This window comes from Limanda limanda, chromosome 17 (assembly GCF_963576545.1).
Source record: "Limanda limanda chromosome 17, fLimLim1.1, whole genome shotgun sequence".
Classification (NCBI taxonomy): Eukaryota; Metazoa; Chordata; class Actinopteri; order Pleuronectiformes; family Pleuronectidae; genus Limanda; species Limanda limanda.
In genome coordinates this window covers 20806197-20833825 of record NC_083652.1, presented here as the reverse complement: position 1 = coordinate 20833825, position 27629 = coordinate 20806197, and the positions used below count along the sequence as shown (strand labels likewise).

General features: G+C 42.0%; 2 protein-coding genes across 2 annotated transcripts; both read right to left on the bottom strand.

Moving 5' to 3' along the window:
* Window positions 1-1906: 1906 nt before the first annotated feature.
* usp36 (ubiquitin specific peptidase 36) lies at window positions 1907-18025 on the bottom strand. The gene is made up of 20 exons (XM_061090182.1): window positions 17951-18025; window positions 13851-14116; window positions 13511-13732; window positions 12626-12736; window positions 10560-10662; window positions 10395-10462; window positions 9636-9706; window positions 9440-9522; window positions 9201-9312; window positions 8956-9096; window positions 8315-8415; window positions 8093-8231; window positions 7602-7964; window positions 6853-7077; window positions 6279-6403; window positions 5464-6159; window positions 4700-4914; window positions 3394-3585; window positions 3194-3309; window positions 1907-3090 (listed from the first exon to the last, which is right to left on the bottom strand). Exons 2-20 carry the CDS (start codon window positions 14101-14103, stop codon window positions 2959-2961), a joined length of 3468 nt encoding a protein of 1155 aa, XP_060946165.1. The 5' UTR covers window positions 14104-14116; window positions 17951-18025; the 3' UTR covers window positions 1907-2958.
* A 1820-nt stretch (window positions 18026-19845) lies between these two features.
* timp2b (TIMP metallopeptidase inhibitor 2b) lies at window positions 19846-26943 on the bottom strand. The gene is made up of 5 exons (XM_061090005.1): window positions 26626-26943; window positions 21982-22082; window positions 21781-21886; window positions 21416-21540; window positions 19846-21305 (listed from the first exon to the last, which is right to left on the bottom strand). The coding sequence occupies exons 1-5, from the start codon at window positions 26753-26755 to the stop codon at window positions 21108-21110; spliced, it is 660 nt and encodes a 219-aa protein (XP_060945988.1). The 5' UTR covers window positions 26756-26943; the 3' UTR covers window positions 19846-21107.
* Window positions 26944-27629: the final 686 nt, after the last annotated feature.

The window sequence follows — 27629 nt, the reverse complement described above, 5'->3', positions numbered from 1 at the left end:
CTTGATCTTTTCTCTCCTTTGTGTGTATATTAAATATAAATTTAGATGTGTTTATGTAATTATTTATATACTTATCTACATGACTGTCACTCAGCTGGATACTTTCGGTCTTGATCACATATCTGCAATGTTTATGTATATACACATTTGTAAAGTCGTAAACTGCTGAGTTAAATGTAATAACAGGCCTCTGAATCTGCACATGGAGATATTTACCCTTAGGTTATGAACTTGCTTTTGTTTATCATCTGTGGATATTTCATTTATTTTGATGATTAATTTAACTTAACAGTTTTCATTTTACAGGTATTGGATTTTATCTCATTATTTAATCTGAAGTATTGTAATATTGGACTTTAGTCTCTTCATGGTTGACATATTCTGTCACCATTTGCCTATTGACAAATGGTGACATGTATCATTGATATTTGTCCAATGCAAACATACATAGAGGAATTATAATCATGAAAAAATATATATTCGCTCCCGAAGTCTTAAAGGGACTCTTACCTTTGTTGCATTTGAGAATTACAGCACATTCAAATCATCCCGCCTTCCTCCAATGCCCCACCCCCTCGTTCCCATCCGCGGTGTTTTTTTGAAGAAACTTTATTTACAAGCAGACTTTCAACCTATTGCCTCCGCGCACGCACGTGAGTTTTTGTTTACCAAAGCAATGGATTCGGATTCAGAAGCACCGGTAAGTTATATACATTGATGACGTGGGCCCGAATGCGCCACAAGAAGCAGACGGAAAACCTGCATGTCCATGCAGCAAACAGACAGGTCTGTCGGCCAATAAGGTCCTTCGGTCCGAAGAATTTTATTGGTTGAAGTTTTCACTAAATATTATGAGAGTGAAATAATTGTTTGTTTTTACTCCTGGTGGGTCAGTCTTGCATTTTAGAGTGTCATTACCTTATTAATACCAATTTAACCTGATCCAAAAAAAGTGTAAAAATACAACAAAGGTAAGAGTCCCTTTAAGTGGGAAAACCCTTCTGTTAACCAACTTTCCAAAGGCTTTAAGAAAACTGCGGAATGTGCTCACAAAAGTCACAACTTTATTGCACCTTTATAGTATAACTAGTGTGGTAAGAGCCACTTTTCATTATGAAAGGTATCCTCCTTGGTCAGAAAAGGTGGTGCAAAATATAGAACCATCAATGCAAACATGTGGACCGTCCGTTCACAATGGTAAACGTTCCTCTAAGTGAGAGTCACACCTTACAAACACGTCCTATGGAAATCAGTCAGTCCTGGCCTCTCCTGTACTGTACACACTACAGTGACATAGGGAAGGTCTTGCATGAAAACAGACAACTCTCTTTTACACAAATGAACAAACACATTTGCAGATAAATTCTCAAGTTAACATCCACCAACTGATCCAAGTATTAGTAGCACATTAAAGATCTGTCTTTTCTTTTAAATTATATATTTATAACATCATATTCTATAGTTTTTTTTGTAGCCAATTCAAGGCAACATCTCTAGAATGAATAGAAATGCATGGGCAAATCTTTACAGCATTGGGAGGGAAACACAGGTAGCACAAGATGGACTGTACAGTCTTCTACACTGGCAAAGCGTTTTGTTGCGACGTTAGTTTCTCTATATGCATCTGTGTCTGGATTGGTGCAAGATGATCCCATGGTTTCCACACCTGAAATACTCGGTATAAAACAGTTTCTACAGGATGTACAGGATGCAAAATGGTGGTTTGTCATCGTATGAAACAGGGGGGGGGGAGTCTGAACGGAGGTGAAGATGCGATACAGGATGTCTGATTCCTGAGTCTCAGCCCAGTTTGTAGTGTGACCAGCATGAGCATCAGAAAATTGCATAGAGATACAAGGGGGAAATAAATTATTAGCATGTGGCAGTCCCGGTCTAACACAGTGCCTGAAGTAAAAAATGTAACCCTTTTATTTCAGTACATTGGTTTTGTGGTGAGGTTGGTTACAGAGTGGAAAACATCCTGAAAGAGCCTCCGAACTGTGGGACTGATGAGATGAGCTACAGAGTTGAATAGCTGCACAGTAGAAAATAAATGCTCTTGTCCGATTTCCTCAAGCAACCACAACGTCTCCTCTGCAAATGAAGGTTGAACTAATGTGTTGATCTTCAATGTTTCCAGTGAAAATGTTCAGCTGAGCACTTATTTGTGGTCTTAAATGTATCAAACAAACAGTACATAACATGGCATATAACCAAGAGAACAAAAATAAAAACAAACTTACTGTATCATGTTTCTGAACCAATTTAAACCCTAATTTTTACCAACAGGCAACATCTGGTATTTTAAAAACAAACCATAGCGCTGATGGAGGTATAAAATAAAATAAAATAAAACATTATAGATTTAATATAAAGTCATTTTGGATCATTTCAATTTAGAATAATTTCAGGGGAGAAGGATCTAAAAAGGTCACTTTTTTAATGTCCAATTAATTGAACCCTTGCGTCTGCAAAAGCAACAGGTTATGCTCTAAAACAGATTTACTGTATTTAATTCCATTGTCATTCAGAGTTGCAGGGCAATAACTGAGGCTCACAGGATGCCAACATACAGTAATTCATGTGACATGGATGTGTGAGGCTTTTCTGTTAAATACTGCATGGATAAAAAAAAAAAAAAAAAAAAAAGCTTGCGCCACCTACTAATGCATTCCTGATTAAAAAAGGGGTAATGAGTTGTTAAATCCAGCTATGAAGACACTCTTCATGTTGGGTAATTGGAACTTGATGGTGAATGTGCTGTCAGTCAAACAGTTAACAGTCTGCTGTGCTGCTTTTGGCTCAATCCTATTCTTAAATTTGGGTCTGAGGTGAACACAAGACGGATAAAAAAAAGTTTAAAAATAAGAAGAAAAGAAAAAAAAAAAGGTAGAGAAGTTTGGTATACAGTATTGTCTCAAAATCCAGTCGGCATGATCTCAACAGCGCTCTGGACTCTCAGCGACGGACTCCAAACACTCTCTTCCCTCCGGGTGTCACAGACCACTTGCTCCTCCGGTCCTGGATTTTCTGGAAGATGCTGCTGCCACTCCTCCAGCTTTCTCGTTTATAGTTCTTTATTTTCTTCACCTGTTTATTTAGAAGGGGGGAAAGATGATAAAGTGAGAAAAGAGGAACTCAAATTTAAGAGATTATTCCTACAATTTTCTGTCCCGTTTTTTTCCCCACTCACCTTTCCACTGTCAAAGTCTTCATCCCACTCATCGATCACAGTGTCGTTCTTTGCATGGTGCACGTCCTCGATGGCATCTCTACTGATGGCAGATGTGTCTCCATCCCAGCTGAGGACTAGATGAGACAAATAAAATGTGTAAACGCATACAAAATCTTTTGGTTAAAAATGACAAAGTATGCAGGAGCTCAGTTTCTCACCGCTGGCTCCGTAGGCCTTATCTGTGGCGTTCTTGAGCAGCTCCTCCACCACACCACTCGTCTTTTTTCCATCCCAGGCTACCGGAGCAACACGGGTCGCGGATTTATCTCCACACTCACTTCTATCAGCCGCTGGAGCCTGGCTGCGTTTGTAGCCGTCCTTCACTTGGCTGTCCCACACTACCACTGAGGCTGGATATGAATAAAACATTTAAAAAAAACAGTAGAAATAAATAAACTAGAACAGATTAGGCAGTGATTAAAGAAGGCATTGTCAAAATGAAATGAGAAGATGAAATGACTGAAAATCGTGCTGTCTTAGTGTCATTGTGAAACGACCGGTCACTCGCATTAAAGGCTGAGAGGCTGTGGTCGCGCTGCTGGGATTTTTGGCAAATAGCTGATCAGTATAGAAAGATATTACATGTTTTGTGTTGGCGCTAGGGTTGCAAAATTCCGGGAATATTCAAAGTTGGAAACTTTCCATGGGAATTAACGAGAATAAACTGTAAATGTTGTGGGTAATTTATACTAACTGTATTTACCTTGTCATATACAGACATAGATATAAACATTTTGTTTTGGCTGATTTGAGCCCTGAGGAAACTTTGGGCGCTTGACTAAACGCCTCTGCACTGTATTTGCAAATGTACACAGCCTTTCCTTCTACATTGGCTGGGGTGAAATATCTCCACACATGAGATGGTGCACGTGGCATTGTTCTGTAGAATAAGATGAGAAAAAAGTTTGTAAAAAAACACTAATTCAATGCCAGAGATATAAATAGTTAGCCAAACAATTGGAATCGTCTGTAAAAATATTTTACAATTGATGGATAAATGAATGGAAATAGGCTAGATGAACAGATGAACAATCCTCAATCAGCATGCTCATATATTTCCCCCAGTAATATCATGGAAACTTACCTGACTAGTCCTTCACTCTACAGCAGGCCTCAATAGCCCTGCTGTAGAGTGAAGGATGCTGGGAGTTATCTGTGCATGTGATGGAAGAATGCACAGTGGAGGGTTGAAACTCAACATGCAGCGTGTGCTACATTCCATACATCTTTAAAATAGAGTTTGAAATGACGTTTTTATTGCTCAGCGTTTAATTTGCGTAGTTTTTTCTTTTTCAAAATTCCCAAAATTCCCGAGCTAAACTTCCCATAGAAAGTTTCCAGAAATTTACCGGAAACTGTCCACCCCTTTGCAACCCTAGTTGGCGCAGCAACAAAGTCACACGTTTCTCACTGTAGTGTGCACCGCATGAACGCGTGTGTTCATGCGAGTCAACACTCACGTACCTGTGCTTTGTTTGCCCAGTTTGTCATTCTCTGTGATCTTCTTTTCGGAAAGGGGCTCGGCCACGTCACGCTGCTCATCTTGCCCGTTTGAGCAGCGCCTGCTCTCCTCCCACAGTCTCACTTCTTCTTTTAGCCTCTTCTTCTTTTTCATCTTTAATTTCTTTTTCGACTCTCCCTCGTCATCCTGAACAGCTGCAGCCTTCGCCTCAGAATTGCTGTTGGGGAAATAAATACTTTGAGGAAATGTGTTTATTGCAAAGAGTTATCTTTGTATATTTGTGATCATAGATGAAATGTCATGAAGCAGCTGCACTTGAGATTTTTAGATGGGAGAGCAATAATAACAGTGATGAACTACAATAACTTCACTGTGGCTCTATGCCTCCGCTAACCAGAGCAGTTTTAATGTAAATATTTCTTCATGCTTTTCCCCACAGATTGATACAAGGTCTCTGTGACCTTTGACCTCTGAAACATTATCCCTTTATCTTTGAGTCCAAGTGACAACTGATCATAAGTTGAAGATATTCCCTGAAGCAGTCACTCAAGAGGCCAAAACATCTTTATTAAGCCACCGTGACCTTTTACCACTGAAATCTGATCCATTCATTAGTGAGTCCAAGTGAACTTTTGTACCAAATCTGGAGAGATTCCCTCAAGCTGATCTTAAGAAAAACATAAACATACTTTGAAAGGAAATCCAAGTGAATGTCCCTCTCAGCGACACAAGGACAGACATGGATCAAACAGAACCTTCCACCAACCTTTCTGATGCCGAGCACGTCGACGTTGTGTCCTGCAGAGCCTCCGTCAGTTGCATCTTCTTCTTTTTCTTCTTCTTCTTCTTCAACAACCCAGAGTCCCCTTCCTGTTCTTTCTGAGGTGACTCACACTGCGTTGGAACTGTGGAATTTGACTGAGGCTTCTGCTTGGACTGTTGTGCACTGGGATTGGACGTTAGACTCCACATGCCGCCCTGACACCAATCCTCCTCCTGATTATTTGATGTCTCCAGATGAGACGAGACGCACTCCCTCTCCGTCGCCGGCTCTTCGTTGTCGGTCTCCCTCTTCCGCTTTTTCTTTTTCTTCTTTCGCTTCTTCTCACTGGCTGACTCCACAACAATGGCCGGTATCACTGTAGCCGGAGATGTCACTGGCTTTGCGTCACCCTCCACTTCCGAATGGCGCCGCTTCTTTTTCTTTTTCTTCTTTTGGTTGACCTTTTCCGCTGAAGGGCTGTTGAGGTCTGGCTCTTGGGCCGTGGAGCTGAGGTTGTTGGAAGACTTGGGGCTCTTTGGGCTGGGACTGTGAAGCCCGTTGGTTTTCGGAGAAAGGCTGGCGTTTGGTTTTTGCAGTGTGGAGTGAAGAGACTGTTTCTGAGGGCTCTGCTGTTTGAAGGAGCCACTTGAGTGGACAAAAGGCGATGACTGGACTTTAGGGAAATGGAATGGACCAGCTCTGAGGAGAGAACAAGAGATAACATCTGGATTTACCCTGCCAATGTCATTTCACATGGACAAATCTGTATTTTTTGTGCTGTTTTCCTACTGATGTGATATCAGTGTTGCATTTCGTACCTGTGAGCGTGAGAAGGTGAGGCGAAGGTGGGGGGATTAAGTTGATTTTGATGCGTGGGGTCACTGGACAGCTGGCGTGACAAAGGGGGCAGAGCATCAATGTTGCTCGGACTCCGGTTGCGAGCCTGCAGTTATCGACATAAATAAAAACTTGGTGGTCTAAAGAAAATAGCCATGAATGTGACAAAAACAAGGAAGAGAATCAAATAAGGAAAGGGGGTGATTAAAAAGGTATGGCAGGAAAAGATGGAGGGAGGAAAACAAGGAGGAAAGGGTATGGCAGAGAAGAATTAGAAATGGTTAGAAAAAAAGAAACTAAAAAAGGAAAAGAAGACAAACTCTAAACAAGTGCTACCGTGTGGTTGATTAGACAGGAACACTGGAGAAACAACACGTTACGTACAGCAGAAAATAAACTAGGAAAAGGAGTTTACTTGCCTTCATAAAACTACAAATTGAAATCAATGGTCAAATTTGGGACAGCAGTGTGGAGTAAGGGAACAGGAAACCAAGGTATCATGAGCTTGTACAAAGACAGGAAGTGGTGCTGCTGAGGATGGACAATGAAGTTCACCTTCTTGGCTGACAGGGCCAGTTTCTTGGCAGGTGGAGGTGACATGGTGCTGGTGGCTTCAGACGTGATGTTGTTAAGGGCGGGGGGTTTTATTTTCGCCGTCTTCTGCTCCTCCGTGCTCTGAGAGCGCTCCACACTCTTGGCTGGAGACGACAGGCCGTTGGAGCCTTTCCGAGGGGTGGAGGGCGTCTCTCCTACCGGCGCACTTTTGGTAGACAAGGAGTCCTGGCAGAAAACAAGGCTGTGGTTAAGCTTCTGTGCATCCACGTGTGCTACCAACTGCATCGATTAGCCACAAAACAGGTACATGGATGTAATGTAATAACTGATCACTACTTTTTGGGACTTAATCAAACCACAAGGGAAATGCGGAAAATAATTCAAACTACACAATACGTTTTAAATGACATTACTGATGGTTCAGGCCACAGATCTACACACAGCTCTGCCACAGCATGTTGTGGCTGATCTGAGCCAGACTCACTCAAGGCCTTTACATTACAGATGGGTAAACATTATTTAGTAGATGAAATTTGCAACTAAATGGATGTTATTCCATGCCCTTAAATAGGTTTTTCACAGATCCAATTTCTTTATGACAAGGGTTTTATATAAGAATCTGTGTCGTAAAGCTTTCACATCTATTTTATATAGTAATACTCTTTGCACAAGAGATTGTGATCCGACGAAATTTACCTCGATCCTGCCTCTTAAGATTTGTGTTTGTTCTTTTTCACTGCAAAACTTACCTTAGACTCAGAGGTGTCGGCAGAGGAAGAGTCAGACAGAGACTTAAATGAGGTAGATGCCGCAATGCCTCTGCCCTCGCCACCTTGCTTTTTATCTCCCTCCGTCCTACTGACCCCGTTGTTGGAAGGGGTCGGAGTGCTGCTGCGGGACTGCACTTGGCTCTGGGGAGACGGCTTCTTCAGCTTCTTGAAAGGTTCGTCGATAACCGTGGGTCCACCTGGCGGCTTTGTTGGGCCACTAGACGATGAAGTCCAGTTGGAGAGTCTTGGTTGTGGCTGAGAGCTAAAACCGTTCCTGGAAACGGGCAGGCCCAAACCACCATCCACAGACTGGATCTTACGCAGTTGTGCGGGCTCAAGTTTCTGTCAGAAGGGGAATTGCACCAAAATCATTGAAAAGCCAAAATGTTGAAAACTGTAAAAAAAAAAATAGGGCACATCCTTTACCAATATACAAAATGTTTTTATTAAATGACTGTAGTGTCTTATACCTTTGTGACCTGCGGGGAGGAGAGAGGCCCGTTCATGTTGGCCCTCTTTATTTGCTCAGACGACGTGCTGTTCTTCCCCTGATACAGCATCCCCTGTTTGGTGGTCTGACCCTCTCCATTCTTTTTAGTTTCAGGGATCCTATAAGGCATTGAATTGAATTAAACATCCAGTAGGAGCAGAGAAGACATCTTTTCTGATCTGTTGCAGTGCTTCAGGCTTACCTCAGGTAGAAAAGCACATAGGCCTGCTGGTTCAAGACCACTTTGATGTTACTAGAGTGCACCATTGAATCATTCATTTGGTACCACTGTCCGTTGCTTGCCTGAGAGAAAACATGGAAGATATATACTTTCTTTTTAAATTAAGATCACAAGACACCAGAATTCAACCATTTTACAATAATAAGCTTTAAAATGTATTTGCTTTGCTTGTTTATGCTGCTCTACTCCCCAAAAATATGTTTTATCCATGTTTTACAGTCCAAGCTAGACATGCTTTCAAAGTTAAAGACATAAGACACAATTGTACAGTTTAAATCATAGCATCAAATATGTATGCTACTTCTGTGTTAAACAATGTAGTTCTTGAATAGTGGTTACAAAAAAAACCATTGCTGAATCATTGAAATTTTTGCCAGTTGCTTTTTCTACTACGGTGATGTTTCGTAGTACTCCTATTATATGAATCCACCAGATATGGTCGGAAGACGTTTTAAGTCAGGTTTACTTTCAGCCTTAAAACTATTTCCCTCAGTTTTTGTTTGCCTTTATTGTCTATTGTTTCTATGACAAAAAAAATCCTCCGGGAAACTTCGGGACTTTAAATAACTTAGCAGAAGCAGATGTGCATCTATTCGCCTCACCTTAACATAGCAGTAGTAGTGGCCAGCGTGACAACTGTACCCAGAGTGCACCAGGACAGCATAGAGGCCATACATAACAGGGTCGCCTGAGCTCTGAGACATGTAGGGGCGGATGTTCAGGAATTCTGGGTATCCGACATCCTGAAGTAAAGGAACGAAAGACGAATAAGATGGTAAAATTAGACACGCTGAGAAATGAGACAGTTCTTTCAAACGTTCGACTGTGTGAGGATTTCATTGTTAACCTTTGTGATTTTGCCACCGCTGAAGTTGGCGAACCTCTTCAGTGAAAGAGTCAGTACGTTGGATGGTCGATGGAGCGTGAAACGCTTGGTTGCTGGCACTTTCTTTTTGCACCTAGAGAGGGGGGGAAAAAGATGGAACCCAAAAAGGATGTGAATAAATGAATATATATGTATAGGAAAATATTTTGATGTTCTGCTCTATTTAAAAATGTCACCAGACTAGAAAAAGTGACACTAACTTGGCACACATGTAGGCATTCTCTCCGCATAACACGTCTGGTTTAACAAACAGCTCCAGGGCTCGCACAATGTTTGCCGCTTGCTAAAAGACAATAAGAGAAATCTACTGAGTTCTGCTGGAGTTAAAATGAACAATGATCAAGTATTTATGTAATATTTCCATGAAAATTTGACATTAAACTCTTGTGAACCTACCCGAATCTCCACAGCGATGTCCAGGTAAGGGTCATACGTGTCAGACACACTTTTACAAATAGAGCATTTCACTGAGAGACAAAAGCGAAAAAACAAAATCTGACTTTGTGACTTGGGGTCATTTCTGAAGAAAGAAAACCTGTTTATGTCAAAGGTTCACAGTAGTGGTTAGTGCTCTGTTCAAACTTTTATGAGCCACATGAAAATATCTTAACTTGATATAATTATGATGAAATCATTTTTGCATCTTACAAACATGTTAAAGCTTGAAACTTGAAGAAACCGTAATAAATCAATTTGTCTAGAAATATGCCAAATTTATGCATTTAACTTGTGTGCTCGCAAATCTCATGGACTATAAAAGTATCAACACTTACTGAGTCAGTCAACACACCAATGAGATGTATGAGGTTTCGAGATTTTAAACTAATGCTGAGCATCAGAAAAAACAAAATGAGACAGTACAAGAATTAAGCAGTGAGAGCATAGAGAAAGACTTGCTAATTTCCCCTGACAACTTTTTCACTGGAGGCATCTTAAACCATGACCAGATCCAGATGTGCAGTGTGGTTCCATAATTGAAAACTACAGCAAGCATTTTTCACAATAAACATTTTGTTGACAATGACATAAGACCTACTGACGTCTGCAGGGAAATTGATTAATAGTGCAATACTTAAAGTATTAAAGGTGAAAATTCATGGACAGTTTTCAAACATTATATTGGTGAAACATTTTTTTTATGAAAACTGTTAATACCTCTTGACCTGAGGTAACCTCCAAAGATCTGGTGAACCAGCGTGGTGGCCTGGGTCTGCCTGTCAAGCCTACAGACAGGAAGTACACAAAGAAAAAGATCAAATCAATCATCATAACAAACAAACAAAAGCTTATGAGACCATAACGATCATAAAAGAGCTTTACTTGGGGTAGCCATTGAGACAGGCTTTCTGCATGGCATCGATGGTGTACCGCAAAAATTCATGGGCATCCTCCTGGCTTCCAAAGCGAAAATGTCTGGCAATTTCTGTGGGAGACAAAAGTGGATTTTTAGCTTTGCGTTAATTCCATGTTTTTAAAAGGTGCTTTGTGACAATTACTCAACACTGAGTCAAAGCAAAAATGTTCATGCACCTTTAACTGGCAGGTTATGATCATTGTAGTGAGTTCAATAAACTGACTGACCACTGACTGGTCAAAGTCAGTCTCTGTTTAGTGGTGGTCTGCGGTAGCTGAGGCGGTAGACTGGTCGTCCTCCAACCTGAAGGTCGGTGGCTCGTATACCAGCCCAAGCCGAAGTGTCCTTGAGCAGGATGCTGAACCCCGAATGGCCCCTCATAGATGTTGAATGCACTAATTGGAAGTTGCTTTGGATAAAAGCGTCAGCTAAATGATAAGTTATGTTTGTTTTTATTGTCACAGACAAAATATCAGCATCATCACTTATGCTTTGTTCTGTAAACACTCATGTCTAAAACTGCATTCTTACGAAACAACAAAGTGAAGGGACAATAAAAAGACAAGCGATCCACACAGTTACTGCCACTAGACGGCTAACTGAAGGTCTTCAGTTAAAAAAATACTCATACAATTTATTAGAGCAGGTTACAGTGGGACTTTATCTATTAAAGGACGTTTACGCATGGCCAGCAGGCACATTTATCAAGTACTAATCAGTAAAGATTAGAGACTACTCTTTCGTGGGTACTTAGAGGCCTCTAATGTTTGTACCTCATGCAACTCAGACAAGCAGTTCAATAATGATCTAATAAAAAGCTTACAGTCACTTAGTGACTTCAGAAGCCTGACGTCTCGTCTAAAAGACTTGCATTAGAGCTAATGCAGCTGTGCCTCTGCTGTTATTTCCTAATGGAAAAGAGGGGGAAAGTATGAGCTGGTTGGTCATCACCACATTCCCAGCATAGCATCCCTCCAGATTTATGACAATGAGTCACCCTTGAGTGGGAAAAAGGATTAAGAGACCAATCACTATTGACCTTTTCAGGGAACATAAGAGAAGAGGACGTCCTGAAGATTGGAAATTTGGTGGCAATACACTGGAGGGCTGTGGTTTCCTTTTTTAGACCCCCTGCTGTGAGATCCTGTAGTGATTTCACTATCAGTTGTAGTAAGCTTTTTGATTTTTATATGATGACATTGTGCTGTAGTAATAATAATAATAATAATTCATTTTATTTGTAAGGCACTCTTCATCCGAGGATCTCAGAGTGCCACAAGTACATAGTTAAAAACAAAGTCCTAAAAAACTCAACTCAAAGTAAAAACGCCTTCTTGAATAAAAAGGTTTTTAGGCCAGTCTTAAAAGAGTAGTGTTTAAATGAGAGGGGTGGGGGGGCATGCTGAGCACAGATGTGGATTTGTTCAGCGTATGCATTTACATCGTTCTCACAGCTATGGCAAATCTCATGAAGGTGGCCAACAACTAAATAGATGGAGAGGGAGATTCTGAAACACGTGCGGTCATGTTTTGGTTGTTTTTTTTGAAAAGGGGATGGACTGTACATGTTTGTGCTAAAGCTGCTCCCCTCATCCTGCAGTCACAAGGAGACAGAGAGGGCATTGGGGAGGGAAAGGAGGGGGAAAGGAGGGAGAAGGGAGGGAGCGGCTGAGGGAAAAAGAGGCGCAGGAGGTGGAGACTTGATTGCAGCAGCACATAAGGAAGTAGCTGGTAGGGAAGGAGGGAGGGAGGGCTCCTGTGAGACTACAGCACAGTACCTCACCATGTCAAGGTTTAACTTGCACCTCGTCCCTGCTCTCTACAGATTGTTCACTAACCCTGCAGCCACACCGCTCCACTTAATCACAGCAGTTACTGGCTGTCGTCACATGGGATACTGTGGCCTATTGTTGTATCATTGTGCCTCTGGCAATATTCAGCCAAGAAGGTGGCTGTGACTCCTGACATAACCCACAGTGAAACTCTGGAGAAACTGCAAAGACCTAATCACACAGTGTGGTCGCTTCCTTACTTTTCAGGTCTCTGATGAAGGAGACCGGCTTGATGGCATTGCCTGTGTTGGCAAAGGCTTGGATGATATGGTTCTGCATTATACAGATCATACAAAAGCCTGGCTGGTGACCTGAAACACAGACAAGAGCAACAACACAAATGAAAATTTAAACTCGGCTAGTGGACGATGTATTGTTGTAGAAGAAGAGAGAGGAAAAGAAAAGGCAAATGTTTTGGATGCAAGGGAGTGAAAATCTGCCTGACAGAAAGTTTGTCACAATCCATATTCAGGTATAATTCATCGAAAGTTAATAAAAACTGATTATAAGCCTTGAATATGCATTGTAGGTAGAAAAGTGAGTCTTTATCAAGAACATTCTGCCCTTCAAGGCATTTATGGACACATTTGACGCAATATCAAAGGCTTAAACCACTTCAAGTCTTTTTCCCTTGCAGGTCTTGAAAATGTGTTTATCTATTTTAATTCTATTGAATGTATAAAGGTTATTTAACTGCAGCTTCGTAAGGACCAAAGTAGAAAATAATTTGTTTTTGTCCAGTTTCAGTGCTTATTTGTACAAACTAAAAGGCCAGTGAGTTTTAGTTTCCTTGGCTTGTTAGGAGTGATCATAGACCGTTGAAAGAGTCGGGGCCTGAATACAACAATCAATGTAAAGAGCATAAAGCAGCTGTTTTAGTTTTTTCTTCTGCAGCTGCTTTGGTTTGTATTTCACGGTGACGTTCAGCGAAATCTGTCTGCCTGCAGAGTAACAGTTGCAGGGTAACGGCCCTTTTCTAAACTTAAACCTCCGTGTCCCCATGCAGTGTTTAGAAAATGTAAATAAATGGGGATTGTAAATGTTGTGACACTGACAGCGTTGAAGATAAAGAGACAGGCACTCACAGGCACGGCTGTGCTCCTTTGAGAGTAAGTAGTTGGCAAGTGGCGGGGTGTAGGTGAGACACTGCACTGTGGAGTTGAGGAAGCAGGTGTTTCCCAGGTTGTGGAGGCCGGCTCCCACCCTGAACACACGCTCCCATTTGAGGGTAAGCTTGTTTCCTGGAAAGAGCATCTTCTGTGGACCGGGGATCCCATCGGTCTGGCCACCAACCATGTTCTCTGAGACTGAAACGAAGTGCGGTCAATTTTGTGACACAAACAAAAAGAAAACATGACCTAGGCTTTAAGAGCTAAACTCAAATGACAAAAAGGAACGTATAGAAAATGTCTAAAGAGAGCTTACCTTGCCTCTTAATTTGGAGAGGCTCTGTTGCCTTCTGCCCTGTAGCACCCTCATTCCTGGGATTGAGGATGACATACTTGTTCTTTAAGCTGTCCAGTTGATAAGAGAACCCCTTGCTGGCAGGCTCGAACTCTATCTTCTGCAAAAGGACCTTCTTGGCAGAAGAAGCCAATAGTTTATTAAGGTCACCCTCATCTCCTGTCTCCTTTCGGCCGGGTTTTAATGCCTCCTTGAGTTTATCCACTATCGGCATTGTTGGAACATCACTGCAGGGGAAAATAGACCGGGTGTCAAGTGTCGTACATTTTCTTTTGAACAGTCACGTCACATGAAGTTGCACTAAACAACAAGGCTGGTTCACCCAAATTCCCCAAAGGGATCTATAGCAAGTTCTCTGATCACGGCTACACCCCAACGCACCTCACAGTACTGTGGGGTTTAAAGCGGTGAGGGTAAAACTTGTGTTGATCTAATTAATGTTGAAATAATCCCTCAGCTAAGTGTTTATTACCACCCCTGTCTGTTTGTGCTACAGTAGGTACCTCTCCGGGCTACATATCCTGACGTAGCTCCACAACAGATATGAGTGCATCTGAGGAGCCAGCTGGGTCTTGGCAGCTGTCCCCACAGTTATGCAAGCCATCAGATGTCGAGAACAGAGGGTTGGGTGTGTGAATGAGAAGGAAGAGAGCATGAGCATTGAGAGGACATGAGGTGTAAGCAGCTGCTGTTAACTGACAAGCCAAATACATCAAATTCTTACACACCAGTATTTTCCTGGATACCTTGATTCTGTATTGCGGCGTGATTCCTACTGTACATTTTGTCATCAGCAATATGAGAGATGCAAAAAAAAACGGCTTGACAATTGGAACGCATTTGCATCATTAGCCGTCAGTTATCCCCTTTCAATACAGTGGAGCTGAGAGCACTAAAGGGGCCGTTTCAGTTCAGATAATAGTGTGTGCACATTTCCACAGCAACCCTCTGCCAGAGCCGGTCCAGTGAATGACTTCTGACGTGTCATTTTCTACAAAAGGCAGCAGGCTGACAGAATGTTTTCAGTGCTGACTGAGCGGTGAGTAAAGCAATCATTCAGTCCCCCTTTCGCCTCAATTTACTCCCGGTGTAGCCAAGGTGCCCCGAACACAACACAACCCCCACCGACGGGGAAGGCAATGCATCATGTACATTTTACTGTACTGCACTAAAACACCGACACCAAAAAGGCATGGAGCGGCATAAGTGTCGTGCTCGTCAGAGTGGGCCGTGACGTCAAGAGGAGAGAAGGAGGCCTGAACAAGCACTGTACATACAAGGACACGCTGACCTTCACGTGCTGCTGATACTGATACGAATAAGAAAGACACAGAGCACAGCCACACAGCTAACTGCAGGGATGCTACCGCTAGGACCAGGCTGCATTGTTGTTGTATTTAGCGCAATTCAGGTGTTTGATTTAATTATAAGGTCGCGACAATTTGTCATTTTATTATTTCACGGAGACACTTTTTAACGTTCACACTTGAATATTTAACGTCTCAGCAGCTACACTGACAATGAGCCAATGTTTTGATAATTTGAGGAATCTACTCATGAATCAAAGTATCAAAATTAGCTGAGCAAATTTCCATTTATCGATAACACTGCCGACGACTCAGTCAAATCCTCTTATGTCCAAAACATACCAACACGTTTAGACTCAGGTATTAAGATATAACCCTACACTTTACTTAAACCACTGCAAGTAATTAATATGTAAAAAATGTAATAAGATAATTGTTTTGCAGGCTTAGATACCAGTGGCTATGTTAATATGGCTGCTTTCAGATATGAGCCCTGAACTCTGCAGTTCCTCCGTATTTTCTTTGGAGGAGGTGCATGTGTGAACGCAAATGTCCGAATCAGACGATACGCAGGTTCTGACGACTTTCTCAGCCTGGCCTCCTTGTATAAAGTCTGTAGAAATCCAGGAGAAGTCCATGTGTGAACACAGCAGGGGATCCCCATTGGATTCACCGCAGAGAGTGGGGTTATTTTTACGCCAGATGCAAAAAATGAAAAAACAACAAAAAGAAATCAAATATCTCCCGATAAAAAAGCGGTGACACACATGTAGAAGACACCAAAGAAGATGTCAAGAGGGTTGGTGGTGATAAGAGCTGACGCCGGGTCTGTGAATTGTGAGTTAATACGTCACTTCCTGCCTCTGTCTGCTGCACCCGGCTGCTCCACCTCTCTTCTGAATAATAAAGAGGATTTGTTGCTGTTGTGAACGTGTCTGTGCAGAGAACCTCTCGCTGTTTTGTGCATGTGTGAAAGGCAAACTCCGGGAAAATTCCGTAACCAAACTCCAGATTCTACTAGCAGCAGGTCATGTCTGAAACGTCTTATTTTAGTCCTCTTGTAGAACTGATGCAGTCATCATTAACTCCTAAATCTGATGATGCAAAAACAAGCCAAACGTTAAGTTTCCCTCAAATTGCAGGCAGTGTAAATAAGACCAAACAGGTTGGAGAAAAAATAATCAGCAACGTGGACTCAAGGGTCATCATTTTTATTTATCCATATATCCAGAGTCCTAACAATATCTAATCTAAACAGCTTTCTGAAACAGTTGCGTTTAAAATATATAGATTTTATGCAAGTGGCAAAACACCTGCAAATCCCCCCCTAAAAAAATGTCTTGTATTGAAGTGAAAGTAAATCTGAAAGTTTGGGCTGCCCTGAAATTGTATACGACAAAAGGTATGGTGCTTTTGTGTTGTTTTGTCTTAAGTTTACGACAAAATCCCTTCAGGAAATAAGTATCAAAATAGTTTCCCCCCACCTTGGTCAATAAAAAACCAAACACTTAGTTAAGGAGGTGTGATTAGAGCTGTAACAATGAGTTTATAAATACATGTACAGTCCTTGGGTCTCTTGAAAGGCGCTACATAAATGAAAGATATTATTACTATTTGCCAGTAAACTGCACATCTCAGGGTTTTGGACAGTTGGATGAACAAAAACCTTTGTTTAAGTCACCTACGGTTTTCTGCCATTTCATTTACAAAACAGCAAATTAATTTGGGATGTGTTTGGAGGTTTATTAGTAAAATTACCAAATACTGATATTACATGTTTGATAGTGTCCATATCACTTCAGATCACACATGGTGAATTACACCTGAATGCCAACAGTGAGTTACATGTGATGACTTCAAGAGCTTCCAAAAAGCTTGTAAATGTGACAGAGAAAAGTCGGATCAAGTCAATGGCGAAGTACAGATCTTTGGATAAAGGATTTACCCAGACGGGCTTAAAACAGTACTTTTAATTTATAAAATAAACTTTCTTTAATCAAGTGAATGATCGATACAACTGGTTTGTTGGCACTAAAGCTACTTGTGAAACACACACACACGTCAGCCACCAAAGAGCAAACACAGATCCTACAGTAGGATTATTTACAGGAGCACCTGAACGCACATGTGTTCACTCGTGGATTGCAGATGGGGGACTTTAGAGGGAGCACCTGAAGGCAGCACCGTTACTGCTGTCACTTCTAAAACCCCTCTTTCAGTTTAACTAGTCCAGACAACTAGTTAGCTCCCTGGTTCTGCTAGTTACCACTTCCCCGGGTTAATAACCAACCGTTATAACCACCAACCAGCAGCCGGGCAGCAGCCTCCTCCACACAGGCTGGACTCTGCTCCCCGCACCAGTCATCTTAGCTTCGAATGCTAACATGCTAACCTCCCACCACAGCTAACATCGACCGCAAGGGTCCCGAGTTCCCACATAAGACCCCGCGGTCACCTTGACAAAGACTCACACGCTTCTCTAATGGAGGATTTGGTATTTCCGCTGCCGACCGGGTCTTATTTGACCGGTTTTGCTCGCTTGACAGCGGCTGTAGCGGGTTAGCATGCGAGCTAGCTTAACGTGGCGAGCAGCCTCCTTCCTCGCTCACTGCAGCAATGTGGGTTAGCATCTCCGCGTCCGGGTGGCTAACGTGTCCCTCCGCCGCCACATCGCGCCGGTCTGCCCGGCAACACCAAGCCGGGAACAGCCGCCGACCCCCGGCGAGTCTACCCGCGGCACATCGGTTCACTCACCTCGGCCCCAGTCGTGCTAAATCGTTGACGGTAGCGCGGCTCGCTTCCTCAGCTGTAGCTTTCCGATCTGCTATTTTCGCCCATGCTGCATTATCAGAGGGCGGGGACAAGCGGTGATTGACGGGCATCAGGAGCCAATCGGGAAGCAGGTCGCGCCGTCGCTGAGCGGCTCGGCCAATCGGAGGCTCGGGAGAGGAGCACACGTGACCTCCAGCCAGCGCTGTTTACCACTGACACTGAACATGTCTAAAAAATGATTAATGTGAGCACGAAACAAACATCCTGTGTTGTGTTTGACATGTCCTGCTTGTGTACATGTTTGTCTACATGTGTGTTTACATGTGTGTTAGGGATGCAGCGCTGTCACACGCCTGCAACAAAATCCCTCTGGACAACAAATCGCTTCCCCTGTGATAACTTCCCACATTTCTACTGATGTATCATGTATTATTATTCTTATTAGTAGTAGTGGTAGTAGTAATATTATTACTGTTATATAGACCTCCTGATTAGGGTTGCAAAATTCCGGGAATATTCAAACTTGGAAACTTTCCATGGGAATTAACGGGAATTAACGGGAATAAACTGGAAATGTTGTGGGTAATTTATAATAACTGTATTTACCTTGTCATATACAGACATAAATATAAACATTTTGTTTTGTCATAGGCTGATTTGAGCCCTGAGGAAAATTTTGGGCACTTGACTTAATATGCTTCTGCATCGTTGTGTCATCCTTAACATAGGTCTTTGGTGGATAAATGAATGGAAATAGGCTAGATGAACAGATGAACAATCCTCATCAGCATGCTAATATATTTCCCCCAGACATATCATGGAAACTTACCTGACTAGTCCTGCACACTACAACAGGCCTCAATAGCCCTGCTGTAGAGTGAAGGATGCTGGGAATTATCTGTGCATGTGCTGCATTCCACACATCTGTAAAATAGAGTTTTGAATGATGTTTGTATTGCTCAGCGTTTAATTTGTTAATTTTTTTTTTTTTTTCAAAATTCCCAAAATTCCCAAGCTTAACTTCCCATGGAAAGTTTCCGGAAAGTTTCCGGAAATTTACCGGAAACTTTCCGCCCCTTTGCAACCCTACTCCTGATGCAGGCTTGTAATCCAACTTTACCCTTGTGTTTTTTTTTCACTTCACTCTCATTTCTTGTTTCGATAAATTCTTGCACTGCTTATATAATAAACCATAACTGATTTGACATTGTGTCACGGTTGGGAATAACGCATGTGTGCACATGGATGGGCCCGTAGAGGAATGTACATGACTGTCACATGTTTTCTCCAATAGGTGGCAGCAGACTGCTGTTGTAGTGTTGCAGTGTTGTTTTACTGTACTGGCCTTTACAGATCCTGTTAAATACTAGTTTAAGAAACTAATAATAATAGATTATCGATGGTTTAAGTATATTTTACTGTTTATCTAGTAGTTTTTTCTTAATTCATGCCTCCCTCAAACCAAAGTGAGGTCTTAACATTAACATTTTGAAACTAACAATTTAATATCTCTTAAATGGTACTTACTTAGGGCACTTTGTAGTTTTGCTTTATTTTTGAATAAATTGTACTTTCTTGATTCTTGTTGTTCTTGGTTTGTACCCTCGGGGTTGAATGCACTTATTGTAAGTCGCTTTGGATAAAAGCGTCAGCTAAATAAAATGTAATGTAATGTCTTTTTCTCCGTGCCTGTTTGGATCATCACAATAAAGTAACGTTAACGTGATTGAATTTGATTATTCAAATTACATAACTACCAATTAAAGGCACTGTGATTCTCTGCTGGATTCAAATCCCCTTCGGAATAAGATGTAATCTGGAGTTTTTCCTCAGTCTGTATACAGAGCATTGATGTAAAAAATGACCAGAGCAAAGAGTTATAACAGGGTTTGGGATTTAATAAAAAAGTCAAATGTACAGTATTAACTCAGTCAGACATGCATGCAAAACTCATCTCATATCAAAAGTCCCATGTGAAACCAGCACAAGACATCATCATACTTCACTACAGATTCCAATCAAGATTGTTTTTTCACACTCGTTAATTTATAAAGTCACTTATCATCCGTTATACACGTTTATGTTCATTCCCATGACTCTCAAATAAAACGAATACTTGGTTGGAATGTGTTCTTGAATTCAGTGCCCAACAGGATAAGCCCGTAAACAGTAAGGCCAACAATTTGACGTCTTTCAAACTTTGTGTATTTTGAAAGAAACTGTTAAAATAAACTGTCTTCTGTGTCATTTGTCTATATTTTTTTAAAGTATCAAAATAAGGGTTTTTCTTTTGAATACATGGTTGAATCACAATATCTTCTTAAATAAAATATGTTCTTACAATTACCAAAGCATTAAGAGAAGAGCTGTAATATTAAAAAAACAAAATACATCATACAAAAAGGAGGATTCAATCCTCTTTTTTTCCAGACAAGAGACGATATGACTGCTGTGATCATTGTGTTCAAAGTGCATTCTTGTCTTTTCAGGATTGTTAAAAAAGAAAAACAATATCCAAAGCTTTTATCGAGTGCACAGGCAGTAACATGCCACTCTTTTATTCTAAACAGATTTCCCACACCTTAAAAAAACAAAAGCCAAAATATTTGCATATAATTAGCACATGAAGAATACGAGAGGCAAAGGATGTCATTAACTCCGTGGTAGCTCGGCTGACGATTATCAGTTCATGTTATTAACCAACACAGAGACTCACAGAATTAGTACACTGAGTTTTAGCTATGTTTGTATGTATGAGTTTCATTATAAAATCAAAAGTTCCTTTGGTTAAAACAGGAAATGAAAACTAGTAACAAGAAATTACTAGTGCAAAAAAAATCAAAAGGACAGCAAAGAGTAACCTTAAGCTGTGATGATTATCCCTTTATTTCAGCAGAGGGAGAAGTGGTTTATGAGGAAGTGCTTTAGAGTTTGGGGTAGAAGCATCAGAAAGTGCTGAATTCATAAGACTGATCGATAAGAAAAAAAACAAAACAACGAATGAGTCCTGCAACTAAAATAATCCATTACATTATTTCCCCCCAATCTGACCAGAGTACACACCCTGCAGCTTTCTTGTGGCATTTAAACCTTTGTTCAAACTGTGGACATCCTCAGACCATGTAGGACAGTGGTGGATTTAAGGATCCTCGATGTCCAGGAAATCCTTTTTGGGCGGCGCGGATCCTCTGTACCAGGCACAAGAGTCATCGCTCCTCTTGATGCAAGCGTAGTGTTTGGCCTGCTCTCCGTAGACCAGTGTCTCAGTTAGCCAGTCCGTCCACAGGCACTCGGCTGGGCCGCTGACCGTGCAGGGGACGGAGGTGCAGCGGGTGATCTGAGGAGGAGGGGGAGAGGAGACCGAGATCAGGGGACTGAGCTTACAACACACAATGCATCTCAAGATTTTTTTTTCCAACATCTGATTCAACACTTTAGGTTCTCTACCTTGCATTCGCAGCCCATTGAATAGCGCTCGGTCAGGCTCTTCCTCTGGGTGGGAGTCAGGGCATCCCAGGGCTCAATGAATTGGCACAGTGTGACGTGCATCTTCCCGTCACTCTCCAGTCGACCTAAAGGGAAGAGAGAGTGATGAAGAGGCAGTTAGAGGATGTGAAAACTGATAGGAGGGAAACATTATATTCTATAATGCACGATTTAGTAAGGTTGCATGGTTCGAATCCCGGTTTGGCCAGGGTCTTTCTGTGAGGAGGTTACATGCACAATGGCATTAGGTTGGAGACCCTTAATTGACCCTCAAAGGGGTAAGCGCTATTGATAATGGCTGGATGAGAAAGGCAGGCGCATTATACCTGTGATCAGGTACTCTTCGCCATCAGTCTTCAGATTCACCCCACACAATGCGGAGGAGGAGGCGGTGTAGATGGCTTCGATCGGCTCGCTCGGACCTTTGAACATCTGAAATTTTTTAAACAGAGGAGTAAGAGGTGAGAAATGAGAATTGGATGTATGACCAAACATAAACGGCTAATTAATCCCTTTACTCCATGTACCTTGAGCTGTTTGACGTCATACTGGATCTGTGTGATGGGATATCCATAGATATTGTTGCCAACTTCAATCTGCTGCGATCCAACTATCTTTGCCCTGATAACTGGAAAAAGACAGAAAAAAAGAAAAACCACACACATTTAAAAAAGGCATTTTGTTTGAAAACAGAGTCTCTGAGTGAAACACTATTGACATGTTAAAACTGAACTACATCTAGGTCTGTCTGCGTCTGATCTAGGCCTTTCCCTGGGTTCGGCTCGCCACAGTTGGCCACAACACATTGCTGCGGCTTGGATCTGTGGAGTTTGCATGTGCCAGGTGCTGGGAAGACAGAGGCACATGAGTGTTTCATCAGCTGCAATCAGAGGGAGGAATGTGTGCTGCCTTCTCCCCGGCTCCTGGGCCGACACAGGAGGAAGCCAGTCAGCAATCTTAAAAAAGCTGAACTAGAAAAGCTCCCCTCGCCCCGAGGCCTCTCTGCCAGCCTTGCCTCTCTGTCTGGATCGAGGTGCTGACATGCAAATACACCCCTCTCTCTTTTTGTGCACAGCCCCCCCCCCCCCCCCCCCCAACTGTCCCCTACTCTCTGTCTCTCCCTCTCTCTCTCTCTCTCCAGTAAAGTTCCAATTCCTGGATTCGTTGAGGTTTGGACGGGCAAGAAACATAATGGTTCAAGTGGAAAAATATTATCAGAGCCATGTCAGATGAGCCTCTGGGTATTCAATAAAAAAAATATGACTAATGTGTTCACACAAACATGTTTTCCTTCCTGTGAATCCAAAAGCTGAAGTATAGCATGTTAATTAACATGCATCAGTCATAGCTAAATACCTATGAATTACAAGTATTTCCCAAGTTGCAGTGATTACTTTAAATGCACATGGCTACTGCTGAGAAAAAGGTTTACAAAATCTATATTTTAAATGAAGGAGGCTAGCGACAGAGCTGAGGTTAACCAGATGTTCCATCTGTTGTCCCAGATGAGTCGTCTCTTTCCCAAGGTGTCAGCTCCCGTCTGCCTCGGACCATCATAGACCAAATAAAGATAAAGCCCTTTAATTTGGTTTTTACACGGTGAAAGGCATGAAGCTGTGAGCCACATGTGCCCTAATTCAATGTCAATAGAGTCTTCCAGAACATCTCCTTTTAAGGGTCTAAAGAGTCGACCTTTCACGAAGGCAAAACAAGTGGGGGGGGGGGGGGGGGGAGACGAGAGTGTGTGCACAGACGGGGAGAGTGGCAGAGTGATGAGTGGAGAACAGACGGGAAGAGTTTCATAAAGAGATAGTAACAGTGTTCCGTGCAAACAGGGAGAAGACCTTCAAAAGCAGAACTGAAATACTGTCACAAACATACGAGTTGACAGGGGGAGGAGGAGTTCGAGAGCAGAAGAGACTGGGGGGGGGGTGGGGGGTGTTAGTTCGCAGCCAGGAAAATGTGCAAAACACTGAGCTGGCACGGCCTGCGTGAGCCTCTCTGCGCTGGGAGCCGCTGCAAAGTAGCAGATACACTCGCAAACAAATACGTGGTTTAGAATGACATGCTGCACCTCGTGATGATCCGTCTGCACCAGTCAAGATGGTTCTGGTTTACAAACTGCCTCACACACACACACACACTCTCTCTCCCGCCCGGAGTTAAAGACAAAATAAATAAATAAAACTCTAACTTCTCTGGCTACACAGTGGATTAGTGGTAATCCCCTTTGCCTGAGTTTGCAGAATCGCACACAGATCACTTCTCATTCGACTGCTGTAAAGTAGACCGGGTGGAAATATGCACAGTATGTACAAAAAGAAAAACACTGAAATATGAGGCTTTGGGAGAGTTAGAGTTAGCTCTTTTAAAAAACATTCAATATGCTTGAAAATAGACAAATTATTCAGATAAAGACGTGGATTAAAATTCTATGTGTTTTCTCCTATTTGTCAATTGCAGAACATCCATAATAAAGCAATTTAAACAGTTATCCATCAAATACGAGCTCTAACTTTGCCAGTACAGATTCGGTTCGTCCTCTGTAGTTGAAGAAGTGTAGGATTACAGCAATTCTCTGTCCTGATATCCAGTGCAAATTCTCTCAGGAAAAGACGGTGTTTACTGGAACAGGCTGACCATGCCCTTTAACAAAATGATGCGTTTCGTAAAAGCGCGAGCTGTGGGGAAACATCTTCTAGTTGCTCAAACAATAAACACATTATTGTGTACGTAGTATAGTGGTCGTGTGTGCTAAAGTAAATGCATTTCATGTAATTGCAGGGCCTGTACATTCATTTAACTCTCCGAAAAAGCCACAGAGCGGTCAGACCCTGAACGAGGGAAACTAACCAGTGAATTCAAACCAGCTCCTCTGCTCATCCTCTACAAGGATGTTGTTTTACGTGAAAAACTGCATTTTCCCGAGTGTTTAAAACCATCTTCTACCAGCAGAGTCGAAAAGTTACATTTCAAAGCGATGTTTTTTCACATTGACGTGAACCTGCCGCACAGATTGATCCATTGCACTCTCACCAGAGGATGCTGGAGTTTAAAGCAGCTGTTGTGAGAGCTTGCACACAAATTCAAAGAGGAAATCTGGTTTTAATGTCAGCTCTGTTTGCACAGCTTGCAGGACAGCGTTTATACCGGAAGCCACGTCAAAGCCGGCTTTCCTTTCAGGGTCCCGAAGTGACTCGCTTGCCCTCTTTTCACAGAAGAAAGCAGGTATAATCACAGAGGATTGCAAAACAAACTGCAGATACATGATGAGCGCAGCATATGACTGCAGGACATTCCTGTTCCTCGGCCAAAGACCCAGAGGATTGGATTTTCGATTTGTGAGGAAAGATTTGTTTTTTTGTTCTTGCTCTGTCAGATAAATGAAATAACGTGTTTACAACTCAAGTTGATCTGTTATTTTCTTTTTGTCTACCGGAGGGGGAAGATACATGAAGCCAGGGTATAATAAAATAAAAAGTAAAGGTGTATTGTAATGAGATAAAACTAGATTTTTGGATTCATGGCTCTGCTACTTCAACTTTCTAACAGCATCTTTCAAAAGTCTCTGCTTTGACCTTATTCACTGTGCGCTGACTTTTCCTCACGCATAGGAAACTATTTACAGTGTGACGTCATCAAAACACACAGGGAAAGTGACACGTTCACACATATGACACAAACCTTCACTTCTCTTGAGCAACTTCAAAACCCTGAAGCCAAGTTAGCAAGCTACTCTTGTTCTTGTTGTCATCACTACGCAGGAATCAATCAAGGCAATGTTTAACTGTGTAGAAACAGCATGGGAATAACATACATTGTTTGTGCTTCACATTAATACTATATTGAATAAGTTCCCTGTGATATTAATTGCTAACTATTTCAGCAGAGAGTAAACAGAGTTCTAAAGAATACTAAAAAAGCACGATGATGCCGGGGCAATTAATGGTGACCTTCATTTTGAAGAGGACCACTCAATATAATATTGTAATCACTTAATCACACAACTGTTAATCCACTCACTAACTGTCAATGGACCAGTGACTTTATAAGCAAATGAACTACAATCGTTTCTCTCTGAAATTACTGTTGGCTTTTTAGCAAGTTCACGATTGTTGACCGAACTGGATCTCGTCAAACACCACATCTCACTGTTCTTTATCCCCATTTGACTCTAGATGGGATCATAATTATGAAATAAACACTGTGCTGTATTGAAGAAGACTTGAAACTAGCTATTGACACCATTAACACTTTTTGCAACCAGTGGAGTCGCCCTCTGTAGGTCATCCAAGAGAATACAGGTTTTAGGACCTTCCGCATTGGCTCCACATTCCGGACACAGAGTCTATGATCCTTTTTTTATATGAAGCAGATGCCGAGGGGGTTAAAGGTCAGTTAAGGACCTGACCTCAGAGGCATGTCAGTGGCCCCTCTGACCAAATGACTCCGGGAATCCATCGGTGAAGAGAAACCTGTGAATGAGACAACTTCTGTGCACAGGCCACACATTCGGCAGCCAGCCCACGACCAAGAAAAACGATCCTCGGCAAAAACCTCAATTTAAATAAGTGGACAAGCCGGTCACTGTTTGAAGCCGTGAACTTACGGCCTGTGTTGAAGGCGGCAACAAGCAGGGTTTTGTAATAGGGGAACTTTCTTCATTGGGCTTTGAGCGAGAGTAGCATGAATGACCTTTCAGCAGGATCCACTTTGCAAGGGAGGAGGCGAGGTAAATACTTAAATTACAGGCTGCTTTGTTTTGTCTGTTTGTTTGCGTGACACATAAATTCCAGAAATAACAATTATAAGGAGTGTAAATAACACTGATGGGAACTCTGATCAGCATCAGGCAAGGGTGTGGCAGAGGTACTAATACTTTTGAGGGCTTCTTTTTAAATATAGGCTCAGCAATAATTACCTCATGAAATACACATGAAATAGAAAAAGTAAAGTACATTTATGTGGGTTATGAATCTAAAATTCTATATTTACAGCTGATTCGAGCAGGAGAGGAGGGCAGTGGAAAAAAAAGAGTGAGGGAGAGAACTTTCCATCCTCCTCATCCTGTTGTAAACATGATGAGAGTAAGGAAAGTCTGGAGAAGTTTCCCCCTCGGTACTGAAACACACTTTGCATTCAAGCAGCTTGAAATCCATCCATCAACTTACCGACATCCGAGCTGCAGAGAGCCTGCTGGGGATGAGCCGGGGAGCAGCTACAGGCTTCTGCTCCTTCCTCCACCCGCCACAGACACAGGATGGCCAGGGTCACAAAGCAGCTGCTCAACGTCCAGGTCATCTTAGAAAATATTAAAATAAGGAGCTGGAGGAAAAACAAGCGTGAAGGCAGCTGCGCCAAGTTCCTGAAGAGGAAGTTTTTTAAAATGTCCCTTTGCCTCAAAGGAATCAAACACTGATTGTCTGATTGTCAAACTCTAGACATGCACAACTCGTGTGAGGTTCCAGCTGAGGTCTGCAGCACTGACGCCTCCTTCTGTTTTCCTCCACAGTCCCGAGCAGCCTACTACTTTATACCCGCAGGCTGCAGCAGGCTCCTCCCACACTGAGGCCTCAGCCAATGAGGAGCAGGCTGCGGAGGTCAGGGTCTCCCAGAGTTTACACATCCACCGCAAAACCCACGTCACCGGAGCTGCTCCGTGATGGGCTGCCTCACTGTTTACATCTAAACACTGGTGCACACAGAGACATGCATTTATCCTCCTGTACGTTTCCTATCAACCCCCCCCCCCAAAAAAAAAATAAACACATAACCTTCAGTTTTCCAAATCTAAAATTCCACCCAACAAAATACCCAGATTTAGATCTAATAACAACTTCAGCCATGAGCTCATTTAAGTTTACTTTTATTGTAACTTTATAAATGTAGTTACTTTATACGTTTTATAAGAAAGTATTAAATATAACACATGCACAATCTTGTGCTAAGATAACATAACACCAAAAAACTGTAGACAATAAAATAGAAAGAAATATGACTATATATTTATACTATATATATGAATATACACAGAGCTGTTATATTCCAAAATGAATGGGAAATAAAGATAGGGATTAAAGTTACAGAATGTCCTACAGTTCTTTCTTGAAATATAGATTTTAATATAGTTTAACACTGGTTATATTAGTATAAAAGAGAAAACTGGTCATATATT